Consider the following 24,584-nt stretch of genomic DNA (forward strand, 5'->3'; position numbering starts at 1 on the left):
AAAAAATGGAATGCTAAGACATGTCTTGGTCATAGATGTGCATATTGAGCATCTCTCATTTATTTGTTTCTGTCACCAGAAATTTCAATTATCCAATCATTTATCTCCCGGTCACTTGCCAAGATGACAGCACTTGGATTTTTTTCATGCAATTCCATTATCACCAGCTTGACACATTTCCTTCTGAGTAATCCTAATGTGACACTCCACATCTCTGCATCCCTCTTGCTGTCAAATTGAGGCTTATGCCACGTAACCTTGAACTTCCTGTGAATGTTCACAGCATTAAAGGAAACTAAAAGCAAATATTACAGTTTTTCACAATTGTAAAACCCATGTTTTGAAACCTTCCACCCTTCTCTGAAAACTGTCAACACAAACCCCAACTACATTCATAAAACCTCTGACAACCTCTGCAACAACAATTGCCTCAAAACAGCTCAAAACCAAACAATATCTTCAGATCATTCTCAAAGCAGACACACAGATGACTTTCAATGAGAATCCTATAGATGGCCTTATCCAGTATTGCCTTCATTTTACGACATCCTCTTTTCGTCAATCTACGGTTTTGGTCTACTTTTCTACCTCGTGCACGAGCAGACATGAAGCTGATTTAAGCCTTGTTTGAATAAATGAGGGAAAGATGCAGCCAATTGAGTTAATGGAACGGCTTCAGCCTCAAATGAAAATATTTTTGCTGACTGGAACAGGTCTATTCGCAGATAGCAAGAAGCTGGCGGAACACAGTCAGCCCGCTGGGGATAGACCTGGCAGTCTGCTGCCATTTTTGCTCATTGGTTCACTGGCGGTCGACTAGCGAGTTGTCATCAAATGCCCCAATGTCACTATTAATCTAAAATCTTTTTCATTTATTCGGTTATACTTCACCCATCATTTTAATAACATTTCATGTCTTTTCTTAATATTCATGATACGTTCAATTTCAAGATGGTGGTTCTACGGTGGACAACAAGTGGCATGCCCAGGGGGGGATTTAGACTCCAGAGGGTAATACCACCATCTACAGGCCGATGGGTATACATAATGAACAAGTGCTAAGGCAAAAAAATAATTTATCATTGATACATTTATCAATGTCACATGCTTATCTCAGCGAACAGATTTTAAAAAGGCTATACTGCTCGTAGCCTATAGCCTGTTACAAAACATTCACTTCTCAGATGTAGGCTACTATTGCTAATGTAGAATGTAGTAGGCTATTGATCGGTTATTGTCACAACATAACATAAGCTACATTCATTTAATGGGAAGACAGGCTATAGGTTATTAAAGACAAAACCGAATTCATTCTGAACAGAGTTGTGGCGCAGTTAAATAAGCGTGTGTCGTTGCAATTCGGGTTGATGTTTTAATGAGCCGTTCGAGGCCCACAGTGATCTTCATAATTTTTGTGCATTAGATATAACGTGTCTCTGCATGTCCCTCAAAATGAACAACGTCTGAAATTAGGTCATGCCAGTTTGTTGTTACTGTATGAAATAAATCTGTATTATTTAAGGCATGCATTCCTGTGTTTGCTCATGTCATGAGCCATCACACTTAACATGGACGTCATGATTTCAGTATAATAAGCTACGCTAGCTCATTGGTGCTCAATGTTTATCGTAGTGAAGTGGTAACGATGCAGCTGAGAGAATATTTTGCCCACGCGAGACTCATGTTCGAAATCCAACAAAACCTTGTTGTTTTACTTGAACAATTGCTGTTTCTAGAGCATCATGTGTGGATAATGATTAAACACACATGCATAGGCTTGAGTCGGTGATGTCCGCATGTTTTTGGCAAGACATTATTCCAAATTATCTCGCTCACTGCGCTTCCTGAATATGTGAATCTCCAGCACTCGAGGGGCGGAAGCAGAGCAGAGCGCTGTTAAGAAGTAGGGAGGGACTTAGTTGAATATTCACAGATTTTATGCAAATATCACAATCTGATCTGATCACCAGATACCATGGCACACCGGCGTCTTCTGCCTCTCGGGTGCGCACGCATCTAGTTTTGTTAGTAAACAGGAAATCTGTGTACAGCTGTTGCCTATTTTGCCCCTTCCTGTTTTGTGTTGGAGCGAGGTCACTATTGGTTTTTAATGCTCACGTCACTATTTGCATGAGCCACGACTGAAAAGACTTCCGATAATATTAAACATGTTTGATATTGTCGTAACGGCAAAACTAGAAAAAGACTGACTCCGACGGACTAAAAACTTAAGATTGGCACCTTACACCAAAGATCCTTCATTACTGCTCCGCTTTAACCCTCTCTGCTTACACTAAACGATTTAGTTGACGGGAGCGCGCCACGATTCCATTACAACTCCCATGATTTCCCAATTTTGGAAATTTAGTCGCCGACTGTTAAAACAGACCAAAATCGTACAATGTAAGCCAGCCTTAAGCCTTTTTGTAGGCGGCAATAGGGCTAAATGCTTAAAGGAATAGTTCGGAATTTTGGACATAGGACCTTATTTCCAACTTAGTCGGGGTGATATAGATCGGTGAAGACCGTTTTCAGTGAATTTCTGCCCTTCCTTGAGTTGCATCGTTCATCTCGTGCTAACCTAGGTGCCGAGATAACGCAAGTCAACGGTAACATCCAGCCTGCCACTGAAAACACTCCACTAAACACCCGAAACAAATAAATGATAACGTCAGACTATCAATGCACATGCCTGTGTTGATAGAACAATGTTAGAAAATTAAACTAACCTTGCATCGCATTGCAATAGCCTACTTTGTTCCCTGTATGGCAGTGGCGGATTGATATTGAGAAATTAGTCCCTCAAAATGTAATAAATCATTGAGTTGCAAGGTTAGTTTTATTTCTAAAATTATTCTATCAACACGGACACGTATATCGATAGTCTGACGTTTTAATTGACTTGTCTCGGATGTGCGGTGGAGTGAGTAAGACTGTTGTTGATGTCAGACTGATGTTACCGTAGAAATGCATTACCTAAGAACCAGCGTTAGCAAAGGGGGACGCTGCAACTGAAGGAAGGGGTTAAACGCGATAAAAACGGTCTCCACCGACCTATATCACCTCGGTAAAGTTGGAAATTAGGTCCTATGTCCAAAATTCCGAACTATTCATTTAAAGGGACACTTCACCGATTAGCATCAAGCTTTGTATCTTTAGAAAACCAGTCATGTTTTTGAATGGTCGTGCATCATTCCCTCAGTTTGCCTTGAGATGGGAGAAATACGGATTTCAATGTTGGATTTCCTGCTTTCAATGATGTAAAAATCATCATTTTACATCATTGAAAGCAGAAAGTCCTATTCATGGGTTTCATTGAAATCCGTATTTCTTACTATAAACAGGCCTACCTCTACTCAGCTCGGTAGGCCTGTTTATAAAGGGAAGCACACCCTATCCGTGCACATGAATTTGGAAATTGCCAGTCATAGGCATCAGGAAACAAGGAAGGATGAACTGACAGCTCCTTAGAAAGTCGAATTAGGGCGTTATCCAACAGAGTTCAGAATTATAGACCTCTGAAGTTCGCCTACAAAAAAGCTGCCATCTTATGTCTCCTATCTTGCGTTTTTTTTTCCTATGGGAAAATAACATGGGGTATTTGAATTATTGCACCTGTTATTCTAGCGGGGTCGAAGAAGTCTGATATTCAGACGTTTTGATCAACACGCTTTTCTTCTCTGCCTTCGAATGGCTCTTGATCAACATACTTAAACCACCTTACAAATGTACGTGTATTATTGCATGCAAATACTCTCTGAGATCTGCTAATTTTGTTTTATATGTGGAAACGGTTATCCTTTTGCCAAAATAGTGATCGATTCAAGAAATGTGTCCAAGCAACTGCATTCAAGCATTTGTTTCAGAGGGTTGAGTTTAGTGTTTTGGAAAAAACTGTAGGCCTAATAATTGATTGCACATTTTCGTTTTGAAAATATTGCCTCTGTGTGTACTGCCATGGGCTGATGGGAAATGTATCCACTTTCACTGTATACCGGGACTCAGATGAGTTACTGAAGCCATGTTGATTAAGATTATTCATGATGATCAATACAGTGTGGCTTTCTACTGCAAATCCTCTGCCTGCCTGCGTGCCCAGAGATCCCCAATTGATCCACTTTTTGAGATCCATCCAGAGTTAGAGGTCCTTGGGAGCTATGTGAAACTATGAGGTTGTGGTCCATAACATGGACATTAATAGAGAAGTTCATGACATCTAGAACTATTATCAGAAAAGAGTAAGACTAAGACTTTATACAAGGAAAAACAGAATCACCAAACAAAAATGTTATAGCTGAATATTTGATACAAAAGTACTTATTGTCATGGTTATATTATCAGTCATTTCATGGATGACAAAGTGGCTGCACATAGGCTACAAGCACAGATAAGAAAAGGCGGATGAGCTTGGCAAGTTGTGATAGAGGCCACTGTGGCACATTGCTCATGCGACCCCATCCACTCTTCTCACTTCATGATAGTGACAAATAGATGAGGCATGTCACCCAGGGCCACTGAATGACAGACTAATAGATGGCCCCATCAGGTGATATAGAGCTAAATAATTGGCATGCACACACACCATTTCCCCATGTTCCTGCTGTTTTGCTCCATGCTTCATTCTCTCTCTTCTTCTCCCTTTCTGTCTCTCTCCATGCATGTTCTCAGCACATTTTAGCTTTCGTTTCTCTAAACGTGTCCTGCTTTTAACAATGTCATAATTGCTGCCATGCTCGCTGCGACTGCTGCTGGGGCATGGTGGTGGCTTGGCAAATGAGCCGGAGATGAAACCAATGTGGGGATGATGAAGACACGGCGGACAACAACACCAGCGATTTATCACATCAGCTGAGCTGCTGCTGGCAGTTTGCTCTCTCTCTCTCTCTCTCTCTCTCTCTCTCTCTCTCTCTCTCTCTCATTCTATCTGTGTCTCTCTTGTCTTCACTGTACCAATTTGTCTTTCTGTGTAGTTATTTCTGTGTGGAATTCTTTTTCAAATCTATACACACAAGAAAGAACAAAAAAGAATAACAACACACAGCAACACATATTGTGCAGGCTGATCATCATTTTCTGTGAAATAAGCTTACACTTGTGTTTGTTTGGGAATAATATGTAAAACTGGCCTGGCTAGCACCTACCACTTCTCAATGAGACGTGGTCTGGCAACCAAACGTTTATTTTTTCGTATTTTTTAAAAAAATGCCCAGATCCGTTCATTGGGCGCCATGGATGTCTATCAAAGGCGTCTGTGCACTCATCATCGTCTTGCTTTCCCCCCTGTTCTGTGATTGGTCAACCATCTCAGACAGGCAAAAACTAGGGCGGTAGCCTAGTCTCCAGACTGCCTGAATGAATGAAATGAGCGTGAATGAAATTGCGCGGAAGGCAGCATGGGAACACCCAGGCTAATTAGTGTAAAACATATAAAGCAGTTGATTTGACCTATCTTTGAAATGCATGTGATTTTATTTTGAAGCCCATCAAAGGACTGATTTCGGTGTGATTTTAAAGCAAAAGAAAACGGTAACAAACTCAAAGGGGAAAAAAATGTAACCTGTAATTTGGTAGCCTAGGCTAAAATGTAATTTGTCTTAGTAGGCCTAGCCTACACAAGAGACAATATAGAGGGCAAAGTGATCAGCGCTGACAACAACCAAGGTAGTCTGCCTTTCCTCCTTCCTTGTTTACGGTCCCTCTACTCACAGCAAGTGTCCCTCTCAATGGGACCATAAAAAGCAAACAGGGGCTTTTAGAGAAATTGCCTCCACAGGAAGATTAATAACTGTGTAGGTCTGTGGAGGAAGTTTCCAGGAGGGATGAGGGAGATTAAAAAGTGCCACACTCTCTACTGGAATGACTCAGCATGAAGCCTTGGCACAAAAATGTCCACCATTGCAGACATTAACTAGAACTCAGCCTAATGAAAAAACAGATAGGCCTATAATGTTCTTGCTCAAAGCAAAAGATAGGCCGGTTATGTAGGTAGGCTAGGTGATATAGCCTATCACCTAGCCTACTGTATTGACAATTAGGGATAATCAATCAATCAAACCAAGTCCAAAAGGTAACATTTACTCTGAGACATGCAATGACTGAAATGATGACAGACAGTGACTGTGTTGTCACAGTAATTTATTATGTAGCATATGTCAGTCTAATGATCCAGAAGGATGGAATTTAAATAATTTGTAACAGGCTAGACCTACACTAGGTAACCATTTAAATTTAGCCTACCTTATGCTTTGCTATGTTTGCTTCAGGCAGGCTTCAGGGCAGGCTGTGCGATTGCCATGGCGACGGAAACGGGAGTGACGTTCTGTGTATAGCAACCACAGCGCGTCTTCTAAGTGAATCCTTAGCAACCCTAACAAAGTGAATAGTGTATGTTAGCAGCTAATGTTTTATCACTTTTCAAAGCAGTGCATTTTAACATTGTCGTAGATTTCATTGCAATTTATTAACTATACCCATGTGCACAAAAATGAGACCCTTAGATATAACCAAAGACAGGAGCGATTTGAGAACAGAGGGATTTACCGTGAAATCAACCATGAAGAATTCTGTGGTAAGTTTGTTAGATCAACCAGACGTTAACAGAGGCAGCAGACAACGTTAACAATGGCTATCTATGATATGATTTAACGTTTAGTTTCCATTTCGTTTTCCTGGTTTGGTAACCTCAGCACGTGTTTGTTCATTTGTAACTTGTTAGCATCTAATTCCATAACGTAACATGTGATAGAATGCTACCCTGATAGTAAGTTAACGTTAATATTCCCCGTCCCTCCAAAATGAGTAAGTTAACGTTTACATGTCCCGCTAGATTGGCTACATATTCTTTATTATAACGAAAATACTTAAATATTTTAAAATAAACGGTATTTTATGTTTGGTAACTTAAGATTGAGTCTTTCAATTTAACGTCATCAATTTTCTTGTTCCATCATGTAGAGTAGACACAATATTAACGTTAACCTTTCAGTTGAGAGGAGGGGAGCAAGAGGGAGATAGACTTAAGAGCGAGAAAGCAAAAAGAGACAGGCAGAAAAAAACGAAGTAGAATAGGAATCAAGGGAGGTTTTCATCCGTGTAGAAAATGTTCAGTTGGTCCATGCTGTCTGAGGAAGCACGGGCAGTGAACTGCAAACTATCACATTATCAACAGTTGGGAAATAAAGGTTTCGCTTTCTCTTCTCTCTGTGTTCATCCAGCCCACCAGCTTTCTGTCTCTAGTGAAAGGCATTAGTGGTCTTTCACTTGATTCAATACATGTCCCCCTGTCTCCTGTCCCCTGGGATCGTTTCTCCTCCCCCACTCTCACCTCCAAGCATTCTCGTTTTCCACACTGAGACGCCTGCCCTCACAGCCTGCTGCCTGGCCAAGTTATTTTCAACGATAGACTGGCCTCCAGTCCACGCAGCTAGGCTATGTCTTGCCTGGTCTCGAATGAAGATGTATTAGACTGTGATAATAGTATCTGGCCACATCAGTTTTAACTGGCAGTTGCTATTGATCTGGTCACACGCAACTCTCTTTTTTAGGTCAGGCAGCCGCTTTGTGGGACAATTTAGAGCACGAGAGCTGTCTCACAATGAAGATGATCCCCAATTTCTACTTTGGCAGATTACTATTATTATTATGGCTTTTGAGTGATTTTCAGTGCAGGGGAAATCAATGATAGGACAGAATGATCTAACACCTTGACCTAGATGTCAGTGGATAGATAAGCAGATGCTTTGGTCTAAGCTCTTTTTTAGAATTGCTGTCCATCATGCCAGACGAAGTACACAATGTGAAATACCAGGTCATTTTGTTTTACTTCTATGAGCTATAATATGGTTTCATTAGTCTGTTTTCCACCATACTAAACTCAATCTTTTAAGATTGAACATGAGTCTGGCGAGGCTGCGCTTTGTTTCTACTGCACTTTGCGTCGCTTAAGTTTAGTTTTCTGCGCGTCACCGGCCAATAGCATGCCAGGACTAGAGTATGTCCGTTTCTGATTGGAGCCAATCTGGCAGTAAACAGCGAAAATAGATCTGCTGGTTTCCAGCCTGAGCTGCCAGGCGAAATTCAAATTCCCCGGAAGTTCAGGCAGGGTTCACCCAGCCTATGGTTTCATGTGATAAACCTACACAGTAAAATAAATAGTTGGAGTAGTCAGCTACAGTGTAGTTTTTTGTGGGGGGGTCTAAGAGCGCATGGGTATGTTTAACTGGACTGTACCCAAGGGCGATTACTCCTCCCTAGCCTTCGAACTGTACCGGAGTTACAAACCGTACCCCAGACCCCCGGTTTCTAGTGGACCCTGGTCCGGACCCAGGCCTACATCCAGGTTCGGTAGACTGCGTTCACATTATCAAAATTCACGAACTGTCGGTCCACACCACTTGGGGTCCGGACCAAACGATCTAGTGCGAATGCACCCCTAACAGTCACACAGTGTTGAGAAAATGGACCCTACGCCCATCGAACACAGATGAGCCAGTGGCAGTTCAGCACCAGAGCCACAGGGCCACACTCCGACAACTTCAGCTCACAACACCATAGACACATATGTTAATTATACAGGAATACTTTTATGTTTTGCAGTGGTTTATTGAGGTTGTAGGCTAGTCCTTCAGGTGGTCTTGTGAAAGCCAATCTACAGGCTTTTTTTATTTTGGTATTCATTGCCAGTGGTCAGTAGAGTTTACAACAGGCTATATCACAACTAATCAGTGGATAGATAGGTTAGTGATTGATCAAGGTGACGTTAGTCAGCTGGTACATTACTGTTTAAGTTCAGAGTTTCAGCGTGCTTTAAAGTGTTCATTTTGTGTTCTTTAGACAAGCTGTAGGGAGTTTTCTCTGCGTGTGTTGCTTATAATAAACTAGTTTTTCCCTTCAATGGCAGACAGAATCTGTGCAGTGTCTCTACCTGTAACTCTTTACTTTTAGATTTGGAAAATAATTAAACAGGTGCATGCCGGAGAAGATGAGTTTACAAAACAAAGCTTGTCAAAGTCGGAGGTCTAGAGTTTTGAGTGGTCTGTCTGTCATACTTCAGTAGAACCAGTTTTTAATGCTGTTTGGTCTCCTGTCACCCCTTTGGCAATTATTCTCTAACTGCTGTTTTAGCAACGGAGGCAAGCTTTCTATTACTAGCCTTTTGTGTTCAAATGGCAAGGGAGGAAAAGGATTTGTTTTCTTTCTTGGTTATTTTTCGCTGTGTCTGACAGAAGTGAATTGTGAACATTGCAGTTATTGATATGAAAAGCCTTGCATACCAGAAGTACAATTTTTCATTTGTGTATGTCACTCTCAAAATGTTTGGCCCCAAAACGAAGTTCACAACATACGGTACCAGGTGAAAAACACATGTATTACACACTTCTCAAATTGAAAGAGATTTGAGGGAAAATTTGCTGATAATTTTTTCTTGTTATGGGAAATCAAAATAGAGGAAGAAGAAAGTAGCTCAAACCAGTTTGAGGTGCAGCCAGGCGCATAAGGGAGACAAAATGTGCAAGATTTGCACAAGGACAGAATTGAATATTGATGCATGCAATTTAGTTTCAAACTTCCCCAAGCCTACATCAAAAGTCTTTCTCTTAAAATTGGCCAAAGCATCATGCTTGTTGTTTCTCAATACCTACCATTGTTTTGCTATTATCTCGTTAGTGGTGTGACTCCTCTGCAGTCTGATCATTTCTCATGCAAAACTCCTGGGACACACGCAGCTGCCCAAGGAGAGCTGTCTGTGGTAACTGATCTGTGTCGGAGCCGTCACGTTCTTCTCCGTCAGTCATGTCACATCACGTCACATCACATCATACCAGGGAGACAGAGAGGAGACATCTCCTCACTGCTCCAGCTCCTGCCACTGCATCAGTCCGTCCAGGCTTCTCTGTGTTACCGCTACCTCTGCCACCGCCACCGCCAGCACGGACGTATGACAAACTGCCAGACGACGGGCAGATAATTGCAGTGACAGGGGTAACCTCTGTGCTGCGTCGCGCTGCACTGCCTCGAGCCAAGCCAAGTGGTGCCAAGCCGAGGCAAGCCACCAGTGGAGTACCACTCCGGGCCTTCTTAGAAAACTCCATCCTTCACCCCCTCTTCGCCCAAGGTCATAAACAAATGTCACGGGAGGCGAATCATGGTGGGGGCTAAAACCTTTAAATATTCAATGCGTTTAAGTTCGGCTACTGCAGAGCAGAAAAAATAAAAACGTCAACTACCCAAACCCGTGATGCGAGAGGCCGCCAACCCCAAAAATCCGGCGTGGAAAAAAGTGCTTACGCTTGGGCCCTGGCTGATTCGGCTTTCTGCCTCAGCCCCCTGCGCGCCACTGATATATTTCCTGAGCCGTAGAGCCATTCGGCAAACGCGCAGAGCTGTGATTTGTAGATAACAGCAAGGCCATTTGGCCGCCTTTAAGGGGGAATAGTCTTGAGGCATAGGCTTATTATGCTGTAAAGTATTTGTGGCCATAGAAACAGAATCAATACTAGGCCTTGTGCCATCTCTCTCTCTCTCTTTCTCTCTCTCTCTCTCTCCTTAATTCATCTCTGCTCTCCAAAAGAAGAGAGAGAAACAGAGAGAGATGGAGAGGGAGGGAGAAAGAGAGGAAGGAGAGAGAGATGGAGATGCCATTCTATATTTTGTCTGGAGGTCATAACCTCCTTCAGGAAGCTGAGTTCTAAGAACGCTTAGATGTTGGGCTGCGGGATCTGGATCCAAGGATTTGAATGAGTAGCGATGTGTAATGATATCAGCCAAAGGCCTAGAATCCTGCCTCGGAATCCACCCCCCCCCCCCCCCCCCTGCCTCCGCCTCAACACATACACAACACACAATTTTGCATCGTTTTGTTATTTCTTTATTTTTTTTATTTTTTTCTAGAGCACTACGGTATGCTGAGGAGAGGTGTGTGGGCTCATTGGCTTGTTTGAGCGGCAGGTCAGGGCATAATATAACATATGTCCGCTAATTTCATAATAATGTGCAGTTATACAGCGGTAGCCTAAATGCTTCGTACAGACACGTACACACATGCAACTCCTACACCCAAAATCTCAGATTTCAGCTGGATCTACAGACAACCTCTGCTACAAGAAAAGCTCCAGAGGTGAGAACTTAGGCTAACAGACACGCAGGCTATCTCTCTCCCATCTACACTTCACACGTTCACTCACATACAGTAAATTTACACACTCACACACAAACACACACATGCAGTTCACACACATCATCCCCAGTCTGATGATCCTGGACAGAAACATGGTTGTTCAGTGTGCAAGGTGTGTAGTCGGCGGTGTGTGAGCAGATCGATGAAGTTGCTGAGGGATTCACTCTGCGGAGGTACATGTGTTCGGTGACCTTTGCAGTGCCGCTGAGCAGACCGTGGAGCTAATACCGGCTAGTGCTCTTCGCACACACCTCATTTAACGCTTGGCCGCCGGGAGATGAGTGGAGCAGACTCACACACGCACATGCATACACACACACAGTCACACACACAGTATGCACGCGTCACACATGCACACACAACACATGCACGCGTTGCACATGCAGGCACGCACGCGCGCGTGCGCGCGCACACACATACACACACACACACACACACAGAATGCACGGCCAAAAAAAAAAAAAATGGGGAATGATGTCTTTTCTAGATTTCATAATGTACAAATACAAAAACATTTCAAGTAGGTCTACTCAATGTTGGCCTGCATTGTATTCCCCCTTTCATTCTTAGTGATATTCACCATTGGAGTTAGGCTGGGTGAACCCTGCCTGAACTTCCAGGGAATTTGAATTTCGCCCAGCAGCTCAGGCTGGAAACCAGCAGATCTATTTTCGCTGTTTACTGCCAGAACCTTTGGCTCCAATCAGAAATGGCCATACTCTAGTCCTGGCACGCTATTGGCCAGTGACGCGCCGAAAACTAAACTTAAGCGACGCAAAGTGCAGTAGAAATAAAACGCAGCCTCGCCAGACTAATGCTCAATCTTAAAAGATTGAGTTTAGTATGGTGAAAACCAGACTACATTGGAGTTGGAGTTTGCCCAAAAGATTCAAAGACCACCAAAAAAGAGCAGATTCTGTTTTCAACTTTTAATGCCCTTTTTTATAAAATGGAATTCATAGACTAGGGCAATTAGAATCTTGTGCCAGGTGCTCTGGCCACCTGCTCCTCCAACTGTCATTTCTCAGGCTTTAGGTGCTGTGTCCACCAAACACGTTTTTTGCGCCGACGGCCACAAATTTCAATATAAAGTCTATGTAGCTCAGCGTTCACAGCGCTGAGCGCCCTCGGCGGAAAAAAGCTCTCGGCGCTGACCGTTTTTTACCGCAGCGCTCAGAGCGCTCAAGCACTCAAGCTCAAGAAATCTGTTCAACTTTTAGAACAGCGCCGGGCTCGTCAATGTCACTTCTCGTTATAATCCGTCTCTGGTTTTGGTAACTTAGCAACAATAAACACTTATCGAAGCGCCGAGAGAAGGAGGGCGCTCTGGCTGTAAAGGCCAGTTCAAACCGAAGATTCGCGACGGTCTGAGACGGTTGCGGAGAGCAGTTGCGGCGGTGTGAATCAAAAGTTGCAAGCAGTTGCAAGCAGTTTCAAGCCGTCGCTAAACATTCAACATGTCAAATCTTAGTTGCAGAGTTTTAGAACACTTTTGCGCGGGGCTATTGTGACGCTGGCTGAAAACTTCTATCTTCTCCTCACGCCTAGGCTGTTGTTATGGTAACATTGTTGCCGTTTTAATGTCGTTGCAGTGGTCTGAACGCCCCAGTTTTAGAGCACATTGTTGCAGAAAGTTGCTGGTTTTTAGAATGTTGCAGCTCGTCTCGTCGCGGATCTTGTGTTTGAACTGGCCTTAAAAAACGCGTTTGGTGGACACAGCACCTTAAGCATACAATCTCTCTCTCAAGACTACAGATCCTGTTCAACTCTTTCCTGTGCTCAAAACTGTTTCAAAATAAAAGTCCTCACTTCAATAATTCACTGTTAAATCATTTAACCATTTAAACTACAACTATTTAACTGTTTGGCCATTCTAACGGTCAGTTGTCATCAACTATCACTCCCTCCAACTGTTTCCTCTGTCCGAAACTGTTTCAAAATACGCCACGGCACTGTATTTCATTTAGGAACTGGTACTGCAAATAAACGGAAACATAGTCTACATTGCGAAATTACTTGAACTTTATTAATGTATGGTGAATAAATGGTACACTACTGTGCACAGACCCAAGCTTTTCTGAGGCGAGCACGTAAGCAGCGGTTAGCTAACTATGCTAACGTTAGTTATCTATGAGTCTCCTCTAGTCTAAGTGACAATCATATTATACACAATGCTGACAGTGCTGAGAACATCCTTGTTTATCTTACTCCTTGTTTATCTTACTTACATTGAGTTGACTGTGTGGCTTAATCCACAGATGTGGTGGAGCTGTTTCATTACGGTTTGCTATGGAGTAACCCTTTGCTTAAAATAGCTAGGGGACAGCTGGGAGAAGAGACTTTAATCTAATTTAATATAATTACAAAATAAGTATAATCAATATTGAAAGCCATCATTCTGTGTATCGGTGTTGTGTTAATCCCACACATTTCGTTTGCCCGTCCTTTTTCAATTTACATCCTATATAATCCTATAAAACCGGAAAAAAATCACGGCTTCCAATGCATTTCTATGAAGCCATAACGTGAAACTGTCGGACTCTATCTTCATGTGCGGAGCTACTGCACTGCCATTGGCTCATCCATGTTCGATAGGCGCGACTTAGCCAAAGGTGAATTCCAACTGTCAGTTTTTATCAATTATGACTCCCACCAACTGTTTTCTCCACCCAAAACTGTTTCAAAATAAAAGTCCCTGCTACAATTATTCACTACTATTAAATAATTAAACATTTAAACTACTCAATTAAATGTTCAGCCATTTTAACTGCCAGTTGTCATCAACTATGACTCCCACCAGCCGTTTCCTCTGCCAACAAATGTTTCAAAATAAAAGTCCTCAGTAACATAATTCCCTAATGAATAATTTAACCATTTAAACTACTCAACTAATTAACTGCTCAGCCCTTTCAACTGTCAGTTGTCATCAACTTTGACTCCTGCCAACTGTTTCCCCTGCCCACAACTGTTTCAAAATAAAAGTCTGTAACAAATCCACTGAATAAAGATTTGTCCCTTTTAAAAATTAAACACAAGCTAGGGAAATGAGTGATGAAATGTTATTGTATATACATATTTATGCTAAATATATTGTATATGTAAGGGATAATCAACGACGCGCCGTGCGTTTATAGGAAAATAATGCACGTTCGAAGTGGTAATAAGGACCCGATGCCGCAGGCGGAGGGGACTTTACACTTCGATAAGTGCATTATTTTCCTATAAACGCACAGGGCGCGGAGTTGATTATCCCGCTTATACCACTGCTACTATCATTTTCGTTTATATTGCCGCCGTCTTAGATACAACATTGCTGTTTCTACCGTTACATTCACATTGGCGAATTAATATTCAAGTGTAATAAGCCCAAAAGAAGGGAACTACTTCATAGCCGTGCGGTATATAGAAAAATAATGCACGTTCCAAATAGCGCATCACAATAGGAAATTTGACCAAGCAGTGGTATAAACATATAAATACAACATGTATTTATTTTCCTATTATTGCTTTGTATTTATGTTGTGCTATCCCTTTATGGAACACGCAAGTTTTAGGCCGGGATGGGGGTTTGGTCTGATAGACAGGCCAATGAGGAGAGACTGTCAACTTTTTGAATGGAGAGCGCCGCTGGGAAAGGGAGAGTTTTTTGGAGACAGGTTACCCGGTAAAGACGCTGTGTTTTCTTTGTTCCTATTGTTCTTTGGGATTACAATTTTTTTGTTGGACTAGTACACTGTTTTTGGAGCACAAGCTAAGCCGCGATCGTCTGTTTTTTTACTTATATGGATTTAACGCGTCGGACTGGGCAATTTCCGGACTGTCATAAACTAAAGGTTGCGGTGAGACAAAGACTTTATTTTTCGTTCTTTTTGCTGGACACATGGACTAAACTTATAAGAGACTATGGTTATCATTTGTTCTCTCTTGGACCGGACCTAAATCTGTTTGTATAATGTTTGAATGCGGGGAAGAAGCCGGCTGTGGGAGGGGAGGGTGGTTTAAATGCTGTTTATCACTGGATAGTTTAAATGATTATGAAATACACTTGATAATAGACACGGTGAACAAAGCATTTGGTTATGTTCATTCATTTATAGATAGAAGTGTAGTGTTTTGGTTGCACCGCCGTGCGCAACAGATGCTGATTAAGGTGCCGCGAATCCTATTTATTGTTTGTGATAAAACCTTATTTTTAAGTATTGAGGAATTATTACAAGTCCTCAGTACCGTAATTCCCTATTAAATCATTTAACCATTTAAACTACTCAACTAATCAAATCTTCAGCCATTTTAACAGCAAGTTGTCATCAAATATGACTCCTTCCAACTCTTTCCTCTGCCCACAACTGTTTCAAACTAAAAGTCCTCACTATTGAATAATATAACCATTTAAACTACTCAACTATTTAACAGTTTAGCCAATTTGCTTGCCAGTTGTCATCAACTATGACTCCCATAACCTGTTTCCTCTTCCCACAACTGTTTCAAAATAAAAGTCATCAGTACCATAATTCCCTATTTAATAATTTAACTATTTAAACTATGCAACTATTTGACTCTTTAGCCATTAAAAATTACAGTTATCATCAACTATGACTCGCGCCAAGTTTTTTCTCACTCATCACCTCTATTGTGCTTTGATCATATTTGAAACAATACAGTATTTAACAAAATGTTACTGCACAGCATTGCCATTTTCATGCACTCCTAGAGTTTTTGTCTCCGTGCATGCATTGTTGTAATCCAGCAGCGCCGTCCAGTCGGTTATCTCAGCAAAGTGAATGGAATCTTTTTTTGCTGTAGTTTTGTAGCATGTTGTGTGTAAAAGTGACCCAACAAAAAATATACTTTATGCATTACTTACTTTTTGTGGCCTCTGACTTCACAATGGCTACAAATGGCAATGCTAGACTAGGCGATATCCAGGACAGGTATTGACTTGGGACTATATTGATGGCGAAGCACAGGCAAAGCACTGCTACTTGGGCGCAGACATTGCAAATGCGTGATGTTGGAAACCATGTTGAGTGTATCGTCATAATGATTTTACATGAACAAAAACAAGCAAAAAAAGATCATGGACACACCCAGCAATGTCTTCTGTGCATAGGATAGGAAAGGACACACACATCTCTCCCACCTCCACGTCTCACCTTATCAACCAGGCCAACTTTTGTAATCCATTCTCGTAAGCGGCTGTCATGTTTGACGGAGAAGTGGGCTGGGAGAAGTGAGCTGCTTGCGATCGGCAGTCTTTGCCTAAGGCTTGCATTTTAACTCCGTCACTTGGCCCGATCAATCACATGGCCCCAAGGCCCTGCGGCCCGCCCTGGACACTGCCTGACTGAAAATGGCAGTGTTTGCATATTCTCCTGCAACCCCCCCCATCCCGGCTGCTTTCCGGAGCCCCGCTTGTGTGTGTTGTATTTCAAATGCTGCCGACATGAAACCCTGGATTAACAAAACCGCTTTAGAGGCAGGAATAGACACCAACCTCCTCCTCCCCCTCCTGCCACACACACACACACACACACACACACAGTCCCTTTTTTTAAGCTTGAAAATGTTGATAGCTGTGGTTTTCTTGCAGCTCGGCAGATCTATCTGAGTTAATCACCAACAGTTCCTACACATGAAATGGCCGTTTAAAGATGAATAGATAGCAGGGCTTCTGAAGTATGCCACCGCCGCAATTGCTCTGACCTTTCTCTCGGCGCTCCACAAGCTGTCTGGCAGTCACAGCCTCACGGTGTAATCAGTTTTGTGGTGAATGTTTTCCCCATCGCCTTCGATAATGACCCCGCAGAGGCGAGGCCCTGGCCACGGCCATTTTGTTTGCCACCTCCTCCTCCTCCTCTTTGCCTGAGCAGCGTGCATGGTTATAGTCTGCCTTGTCTAAAGACTTTGTTGGATTTTCATTAGCTCATTTTAATAGAGGAAGTTCATTATGCAGAGAAAACTCAATTTATCCGGGAAAATTAATCATTGAATAAGATGACTCAGAGAGCATTAGAAAAACAGAACCCCTGGATGCTCAGGCACAGACCAAGGTTAAGCTGTCCAGTGGCATTGGCTTGTTATCGCTGCTTATTCCTTGATCACCATTCTGTAACTCCACCTTTGACCTCTGTTTTACACAGAGAGATATGAAAGTCTTAGCCTAGCCTAATGTTGTTTACAGTAAGAGTGAATGGGAAAAAGCACATCAGGTTAACCATACACAATAATTAAACACCACATTTTTGGCTCCCCATCCCTTATTAAACCAAGTTTGTACACCCCTGCTCCCTCTGCAAGGTCAAACAGGCCAAGTGGCTCTTAACGTGTCAGTAGACCCTCTTATGTTCTGTGCATCTGTCTCTGGATGCTCCTTTCAAAGCACCCACTCAGAAGGCAAAGATGCAAGCAATGGCAGCGGCATTACTTAAAGAGCAAATTGATTTTCTCTCAGCAGGTAAACGGCACAGCTGAGCCATTCCAAAGGGAGCGCAAACTCATCAGCCTTTAAAATATGCAGTTAATAAAAGATGACCAGGATACCTGAAAGACAACAGGTCCTGGGCCTCCCATTCGATTGTAAGAATTAATCTGGATCCCGGTAGGGGCCCCGCATGATTGGAAATTTGATCCATTTGTCGATGATGGTTAGTGCAAGATGGACGAAACACAATCAATAAACTCACACGTGTGGGCCTGGTCCTCAGATAACACAACTTCCTCAAACCTGTTTGGCTCAGGAGAAGAACATCATTATGGCTTTTTAAATTCAAATGTCACTCGGAAAGGACTAATCCATGATTTTCAGCTCTGCTGTGGAGCTCTTCCGCAATGTTTTTGTGGAACTCAACCTTAGGATGCTAATGACATATCTTTTTTTGGCCACAATGTTCTTAAAAGCTAAAAGGAGGGATATAGCTGCATCAATTTAAGAAACATGGATGGAGTTGACACACTCTTGCTTTGTTCTGTTTAAAACAGAACACTCAAAATGCCAAACACACATTTGATGATGAAAAAGTTGTGCGAGATGCAAGCATAAGAACCTTTTTGTTTAGTTTCATCATTGTTTTGGTTGATCACCTGAATTAATGTTTATTGTGGATGAGTCTGCTCCTCAGTAATATCCCCAGTCAGTCCCTCAAGCATTGAATGTCTAATGATCCCCATGAAGCTCACTTATCATCAGCAAAATGTTAAGATTCGGTGCAAAATAAAAGAGCCTTGTAAAAATAGAACCAAACAAGTGAACACACCAACTAGCAAAATGTAAGCGTTAGGCAGGGATCACACTGGCTAATGGATTCCTATTGTTCGTTATTATTCGCCAGCCGAATGGTTGCAGCGCTAGCGTTGAAGTTGTTTAAACTTTCAAAGCAACGTCAGCGTATTCAATTGTCAGTTTAGGCAAACTGTTGTGTTACTTTGGAACGAGATGAAACGTATTATTGTCTGAGCGTTGCGTTACGCTTATCGCTGCCACTTTATTATTTCCTGTGCGATCCTGCCTAATGTTGTGTTCCAGTGCATATGGGACGTGGGACTTATCCTACTGTACGTCCAACTAAGGAAAGTGCACAGGAATGCTTGTCGAAATGGAACCTCCTACTAGCTCGACCTACCCCAACCTCACCAAATTAAATTGGAGGTTAATGGCGGTGCCCATGGAGTCACACAGTTACCCTACATAGCGATACGCAGTGCTTTTACGGCTCCAGTACAGTTGATGAAAATGTTTTAGTTAGAATACCGCTCACCCAATGTGTGACCCAATGTGTCACCCAATGTTACCCAGTGCGTCCATACTTTCTGTTAAACATTCCACTTCAATTACCTGGAACGCTTTAAAGTAGGAGCTAGTACACTACAGGTAGGATAAGTCCCACGTCCCATTGCACTCGAACGCTAGCCTCGCGAGCCATCCACGTACTTCCGGCCAAGGATTGCCTCCACTACGAGTCTGGCCGTGCTCCTCTGTGGAGCATTCTGCTCGGTAGAATTGTAACAGAACGCCCCCCCCTCCAGAAAGCAGCCAATAAACGAAGAGACGGGTTGGTGGGGGCGAAAGGGGGAGGGCGCTCGTGACGATGACGTTAAACGCCTGCGCTATGTTGTTATGAGTAACTATCGCCGATTGGGTGAGAGCTGTCCAATCAATTCAAACCAGAACTGGGCGTTACTTCCCGCTTCCTGCAAGCGCTTCAGAGCAAAGAAATTCCAGACCATAATACGAAATGAAATGGTAGTATTATGGGATGGTTAGGACCAGGCTACTCGAACGCAGCATCAGGCTCAGATTTTCATAAATGCTATTCACCACAGTATATGTTGCATATTTTTATTAAATGCCATTGTAGATTGTAGGCATTAAAAAGTAAACAACTGTGGAGAGTAGCCTGGTCAGAAAACAACAATAGTTATGTAGGGCTTTTCTCAGTACACCATCATCATACCCCCCTCCCCCACAGTTTCATCTTATCAGAGGAGAGTGGTTCTTGCAGGCTCTCGAGCGTTGAGGTCTGAGTCCCATTCAGATCAAGGTTACATGTGTGGGGCCCAGTGACTGGCGCCCATCACGCATCGAGATTGCAGCAGCCACAGAATGGAAATCAATGCCCCTGACAAACAATGCATCATCACTCAGCAGCATGGCCCATGGTGGCCTTTGTCTGTCAGTCTTTCCAGAAATACGAGCTGCATACAGTGTCATTCAGGAAGAAAAGAAGCTCACTAGTATTACTGTAATACCTGGAACTAATAATTCTGTGTGTAGGCCAATTCAGCCCTGTGCCTTTTGTTTTGTATTACTGTATCCAAGTCCACCTAATGGGACTATACTATTGGGACTATTATTATACTGTACCAGTTGCTGCATTTTATTTCTATTTTAGGCTATGCTTTGCATTTTTGTATTTTATCCTTTGTGATGTACTTTATTCTAGAAGCAAAAAGGTTGTAACTCAGAAGCGGAAAATGAATGCAGACCGAGCTAGGGCAGAGATGCTTGCAATAGGCTTGTGCAAAATTCAGAATTGAATTGAGGTCAAAAACACGAGCTAGAATTACAATTCGATTTTGAATTAAAGGAAGTAAAATTTAAATTTAAATTAAATGAAATTCAAAAAAATTCATGTACATAATTTAAGGGCGAAATTCTCCCCTTGGAGCGTAAATAGCGTGTAAGCTTTTTTTAATGCGTTTCTGTTGCGCATCTCTGTTTTACGCCTATTCTGCCGTCCCAGTCTCTGACACACCCACATTGCGCAGGTTCAAAATCAAGGCGGCCTTATGAAAGAGGTGTGATTTATTTAAAAAAGAACCAGACTGATCTACCATCTTCTTAATTTAGGTTGATATGAAAACGTGGAACGTGGACTTTCTCATTTACCTTCTGAATGCCATTTAAATCCAGAAAGAACACAGTCTGTGATTTTGAAAACGTATGCAAAGTGAACTGAATAAAGAACAGGGGGGGGGGGGGGGGGGTAGCTCTGCACTCATTGGATAGACCAAGCCAAACAGAACAAGTTATTGGCTGTCAGTATCCGCAAAATCGAAGACAGAAATATGTAGCAGGATAGGCTATGGAAAACAACCTCCTTCGTTTTTAAAAATAATTCCTTCAAACTGTATGCAATGAACAGCTGGGGAAGTGTGAAGTTAACCCAACGAGCAAACAGACATTTTTAAACAAACGGGAACAACATCACCCAAACATGCTGTTTTAACTTGGTGAAAGTGAAACTGAAGTTTTCCCACATATCCTCGTTGGTCTACAGTAAGTGTTCAGAAATAGTTGTGCGAATCCGTGATAAAACCTAAGATAGCTAAGATAAACCAAAGGCCAAACTGCATGAACAAATTATGCATTCATAGCCATAGCGTTTCTGTTGCAATCAAAATCAACCTAAGCCAACATGGTCTCACACCCAACTCGTCGAACGAGGACGCATGCAGCCGTGAACGTCACTGCTGTTCATCTGTCAATCATCACGTAAAGCCCGCCCTGACAATATGATTGGTCCGAACAGATCTGTATCTCAAATAGTAGCAGCTGAACGGAGCAGTGCCAGACCGAAGTTCCCTGCAGAAAAAGAATGGAGGCGGGGCTAAACTTCGGTCTGGCATCCAGGCTAGGGATCTCTAGGCTTTACCCCACAAAATTGCACTGTTCCTGCTCTAGAAGCAACTGCTCCCACCCAGTTTGGCCTACCATCATGCCTGACTTCTTTGGAAAGCTGAGACCCTGTAGTTTCTTATAATCAGAATTATGAGATGTGCTGGCACAGCGTTGCCAAGGCATTGCATGTGTTGTATGACCATGGAATTGCTTTGAATTGCCCTGAATTTAATTCCACTTCCTGTCATTTCAATTCCAAGTCCAATACAACATCCGGTGGGGGGAACCAATTCAATTCAAATTCCAATTCAAGAATTGAATGGAGGCCAATTCTAAAATTTGGAATTTTGCGCTTAGCCTTTTGCATAGTCTGTCTCCTAAACATTCCCCACCCGTCAGACATGCGTCCAGTTACATAGTCTCTGTTTGCTCTTGGTCTTGGATTTTATTTATTACATTTTATTTACTGTCTGCTGCAGTAAGTGGGAAAAATATATCATAATCTTTTTTTTTTTCATTGGAAAATATTAAAATCTAACAGGATACATTATAATGTGCAGGAAAATAACAATACTTATTAGGTTATAACACATATTTTTTTGATGATTAAAAAAACACTTCTTTGTCTTGGACCCATTTAGCTTTACTAAAATGTAGGTCACTGAAACATATTTGATTTCATCTGTGCTCCAGAGGTAAAGGGCTCTTAACTGTATCCACACAACAATGCCGTGTTTTCAAAGCAGTGTTTTTTTCCGTTGCACTTCGAAAAAGATTTACGTCCCCACGAGTAGAAAGAAATAGCTAAAACTTGTGTGTGTGTGTTGTGTGTTTGAAGATGAACCATAACACCTACTATCAAATGTCTTTTTCTACTCGTGTGCTAGAATCAAACCACCTTCACTTGTCCTAGTTGCAAAGCTCAGCGGAGAGCACTGACAGAAGTGCTGTCTACCTGTGAGGGAGGGAGCTGTGGAGAGAGGGAATGAGAGAGAGAGTGAGAGAGTGATTGTGTTTTGTTTCTCTCCGTTGGGAGTGCCTCTCTGGTGCTCTGAGTGGCAGGTGGTGGGAGGCCTGATTCCCGCTGACAGTCAGAGGAGCTCGGCCTCTCTGGGTCTCTGTGCTGGGTTTTGCTTCATCTTTTAAATCCCACCGTACTGTTTCAGTCAATCTATTGTGATGCTGTTAGTGTAACTGCTGCTCTCTATCTATTGTCTGGGTTTGTGAGACCTGATGGGATGTGTGTGTGTGTGTGTGTGTGCGTGTGCTTGCTTGTGTAGATGCAGTGTGTATGATTGTGGGTGTTTGTGAGTCTGTGTGAGGACGTGTGTATCACTGTCCTCAGTCTACCTAAGCAGCATGTCATTACGAGGACAGCTCGGCCTGCTACCCTCATTGGTTCCTATCAGAGAGCTGGCTTCCTGTATCTGGGTCACCTGTGACATTGGCAGAGTGTTGCTGTTGGGGTGGGGGTGATGGAGGTGTAGGCTGACAGGCAGGGCTCTGTCTGTCTGTCCTGGTCATCCCTCAGTGCAGCTCGTCTTGAGGAGATCGATGGGCCTCTCTGCCCTGGTGCCGCCTGCCCTTATCCCTGAGGGGCTCATTCGCACAGAGAATGGCCTCCCCTACTCTCTCTCTCTCTCTTTCTCTCTCTCTCAGTCTGTCCCCCATGGACACGTCATACACACACACACACATGGATGCACACACACACCATGTCCCTCACCTTATCACCTGTCACATCACATCCCTGTCACGCCTCACTGACATAGTCCCACTAGCACAGTCGTCGCCGCAAACGGCCATGGCCATATGCCTCGCCAAGCTGGGGGAGCGAGAGGTTGCGGGCGGAGGTCTAACAAATGCTGGCTGACCCTTTTACAGAGCACGTCCTCAGAGGGACAGAGGTGTGTGTATGTGTAACTTAACGCCTAGGTCACTGGGCTGAAATGACAGAGTTCTGAGCTCTTCATCTTTCCACTTCAACTACCAGAATCAGCATTTTTAACTGCAATTAGCTGGTGGCTCGGTCTTTTTGAAGGCTTTCAGTTGGATAATGATGAGCTGATGATTTCATTAGTCATCGCAGATAATCCTGTCAAGGGGCTGCCTAAAAAGAGCAGTTAGCTATAATCACTCCAGGAAATTCAGTTTTGCACTTGGCAAAATTGGACAAAACTTTATAAATGGCTAGAAAGAAATTATAGTCTTTTAGTCAAAAGAAAAATGTGAAAATGTGCACACTTTTTAGGCTTGCCTAGCCGACTGATGTTTACTAGTTTCCACACCATTTAGTTACTTCCAAATGGCATGCACAGACTAATTAAAAAATATGGTTCCCAGTGTGGTGTCAATTGTTTTCTGTAAAGTAATTTTCACAATTAGCACTGGCGTGTGTTTTGAAGTGTTTGTGGCCCAGTGAATCTTTCGTTCGGTCTGTTTTGCCAGGCGCTTGGTCTATTTTTAATGTGTGGGGTCCAATCTCACTAGCCAAAATAACGTTTGAGCCAACATTTGGCCTCACACCACTAGCAATCGCTGTGTCATAAATCAAGGTCAGGTGAAGGTCTGTGTGTGTGTGTGTGTGTGTGTGTGTGTGTGTGTGTGTGTGTGTGTGTGTGTGTGTGTGTGTGTGTGTGTGTGTGTGTGTGTGTGTGTGTGTGTGTGTGTGTGTGTGTGTGTGTGTGTGTGTGTGTGTGTGTGTGTGTGTGGGTTGCACAGGGTTAATTTGTGGCCGTGTGATCTGTGTGTCCTGCCAGAAGGAGTGACTTCCCCCTTCTTCTCTGTGTCATTAAGTTGATGGCCTGCCCCGCGTGCTCTTTAATGCCTGGAGGTGCCATTACGGATCAGAACAGTAAAAGTTAAGCTTTGCTTGGGGAACATGGGGTTGGTGGTGGTGTGTGTGTGGGTGTGAGCTCCCACTCCTCCCTCCCAAAGACCTCTGCGAACCTGTCACCGTGACGACACACCATGCTCTCTAACACACAGCCTCATTAACCCTGGCGCTCTCTTTTTTTTTTTTTTTTAATCGCCAATGAGTGTGTTTCTTCATGAATATGTGTGTGTGTGTGTGTGTAAGGCATGTCTAACAGAAACCCAATGACCTGGCTCAAGTGTGTGTCACTCGATTAACAGGTAATGCACAGAATATTGCTTACAGCTTCACAGCAACCTAGTGGACACAACCTGGTCACAACAAAGTCACAATCTGGTTGCATAACATTTTAATTGCTTTAGGCCATCGGTTCTCAAACTTTTCACAACTAGACATATGACCGCCGCTCTCTCAGT

General features: G+C 42.9%; 1 protein-coding gene across 1 annotated transcript in view; it reads left to right on the forward strand.

The window, feature by feature from the left end:
* Window positions 1-6,338: 6,338 nt before the first annotated feature.
* The window catches only part of pacrg (PARK2 co-regulated), a 183,705-nt gene continuing 165,459 nt past the window's right edge, over window positions 6,339-24,584 (forward strand). The window contains exon 1 of the mRNA XM_062523127.1: window positions 6,339-6,568. Coding sequence (XP_062379111.1) covers window positions 6,473-6,568 — 96 coding nt within the window. The 5' untranslated portion in view covers window positions 6,339-6,472. The remainder of the gene's footprint in view (window positions 6,569-24,584) is intronic.

This window comes from Sardina pilchardus, chromosome 20 (genome assembly GCF_963854185.1).
Source record: "Sardina pilchardus chromosome 20, fSarPil1.1, whole genome shotgun sequence".
In the NCBI taxonomy this organism is placed as follows: domain Eukaryota; kingdom Metazoa; phylum Chordata; class Actinopteri; order Clupeiformes; family Clupeidae; genus Sardina; species Sardina pilchardus.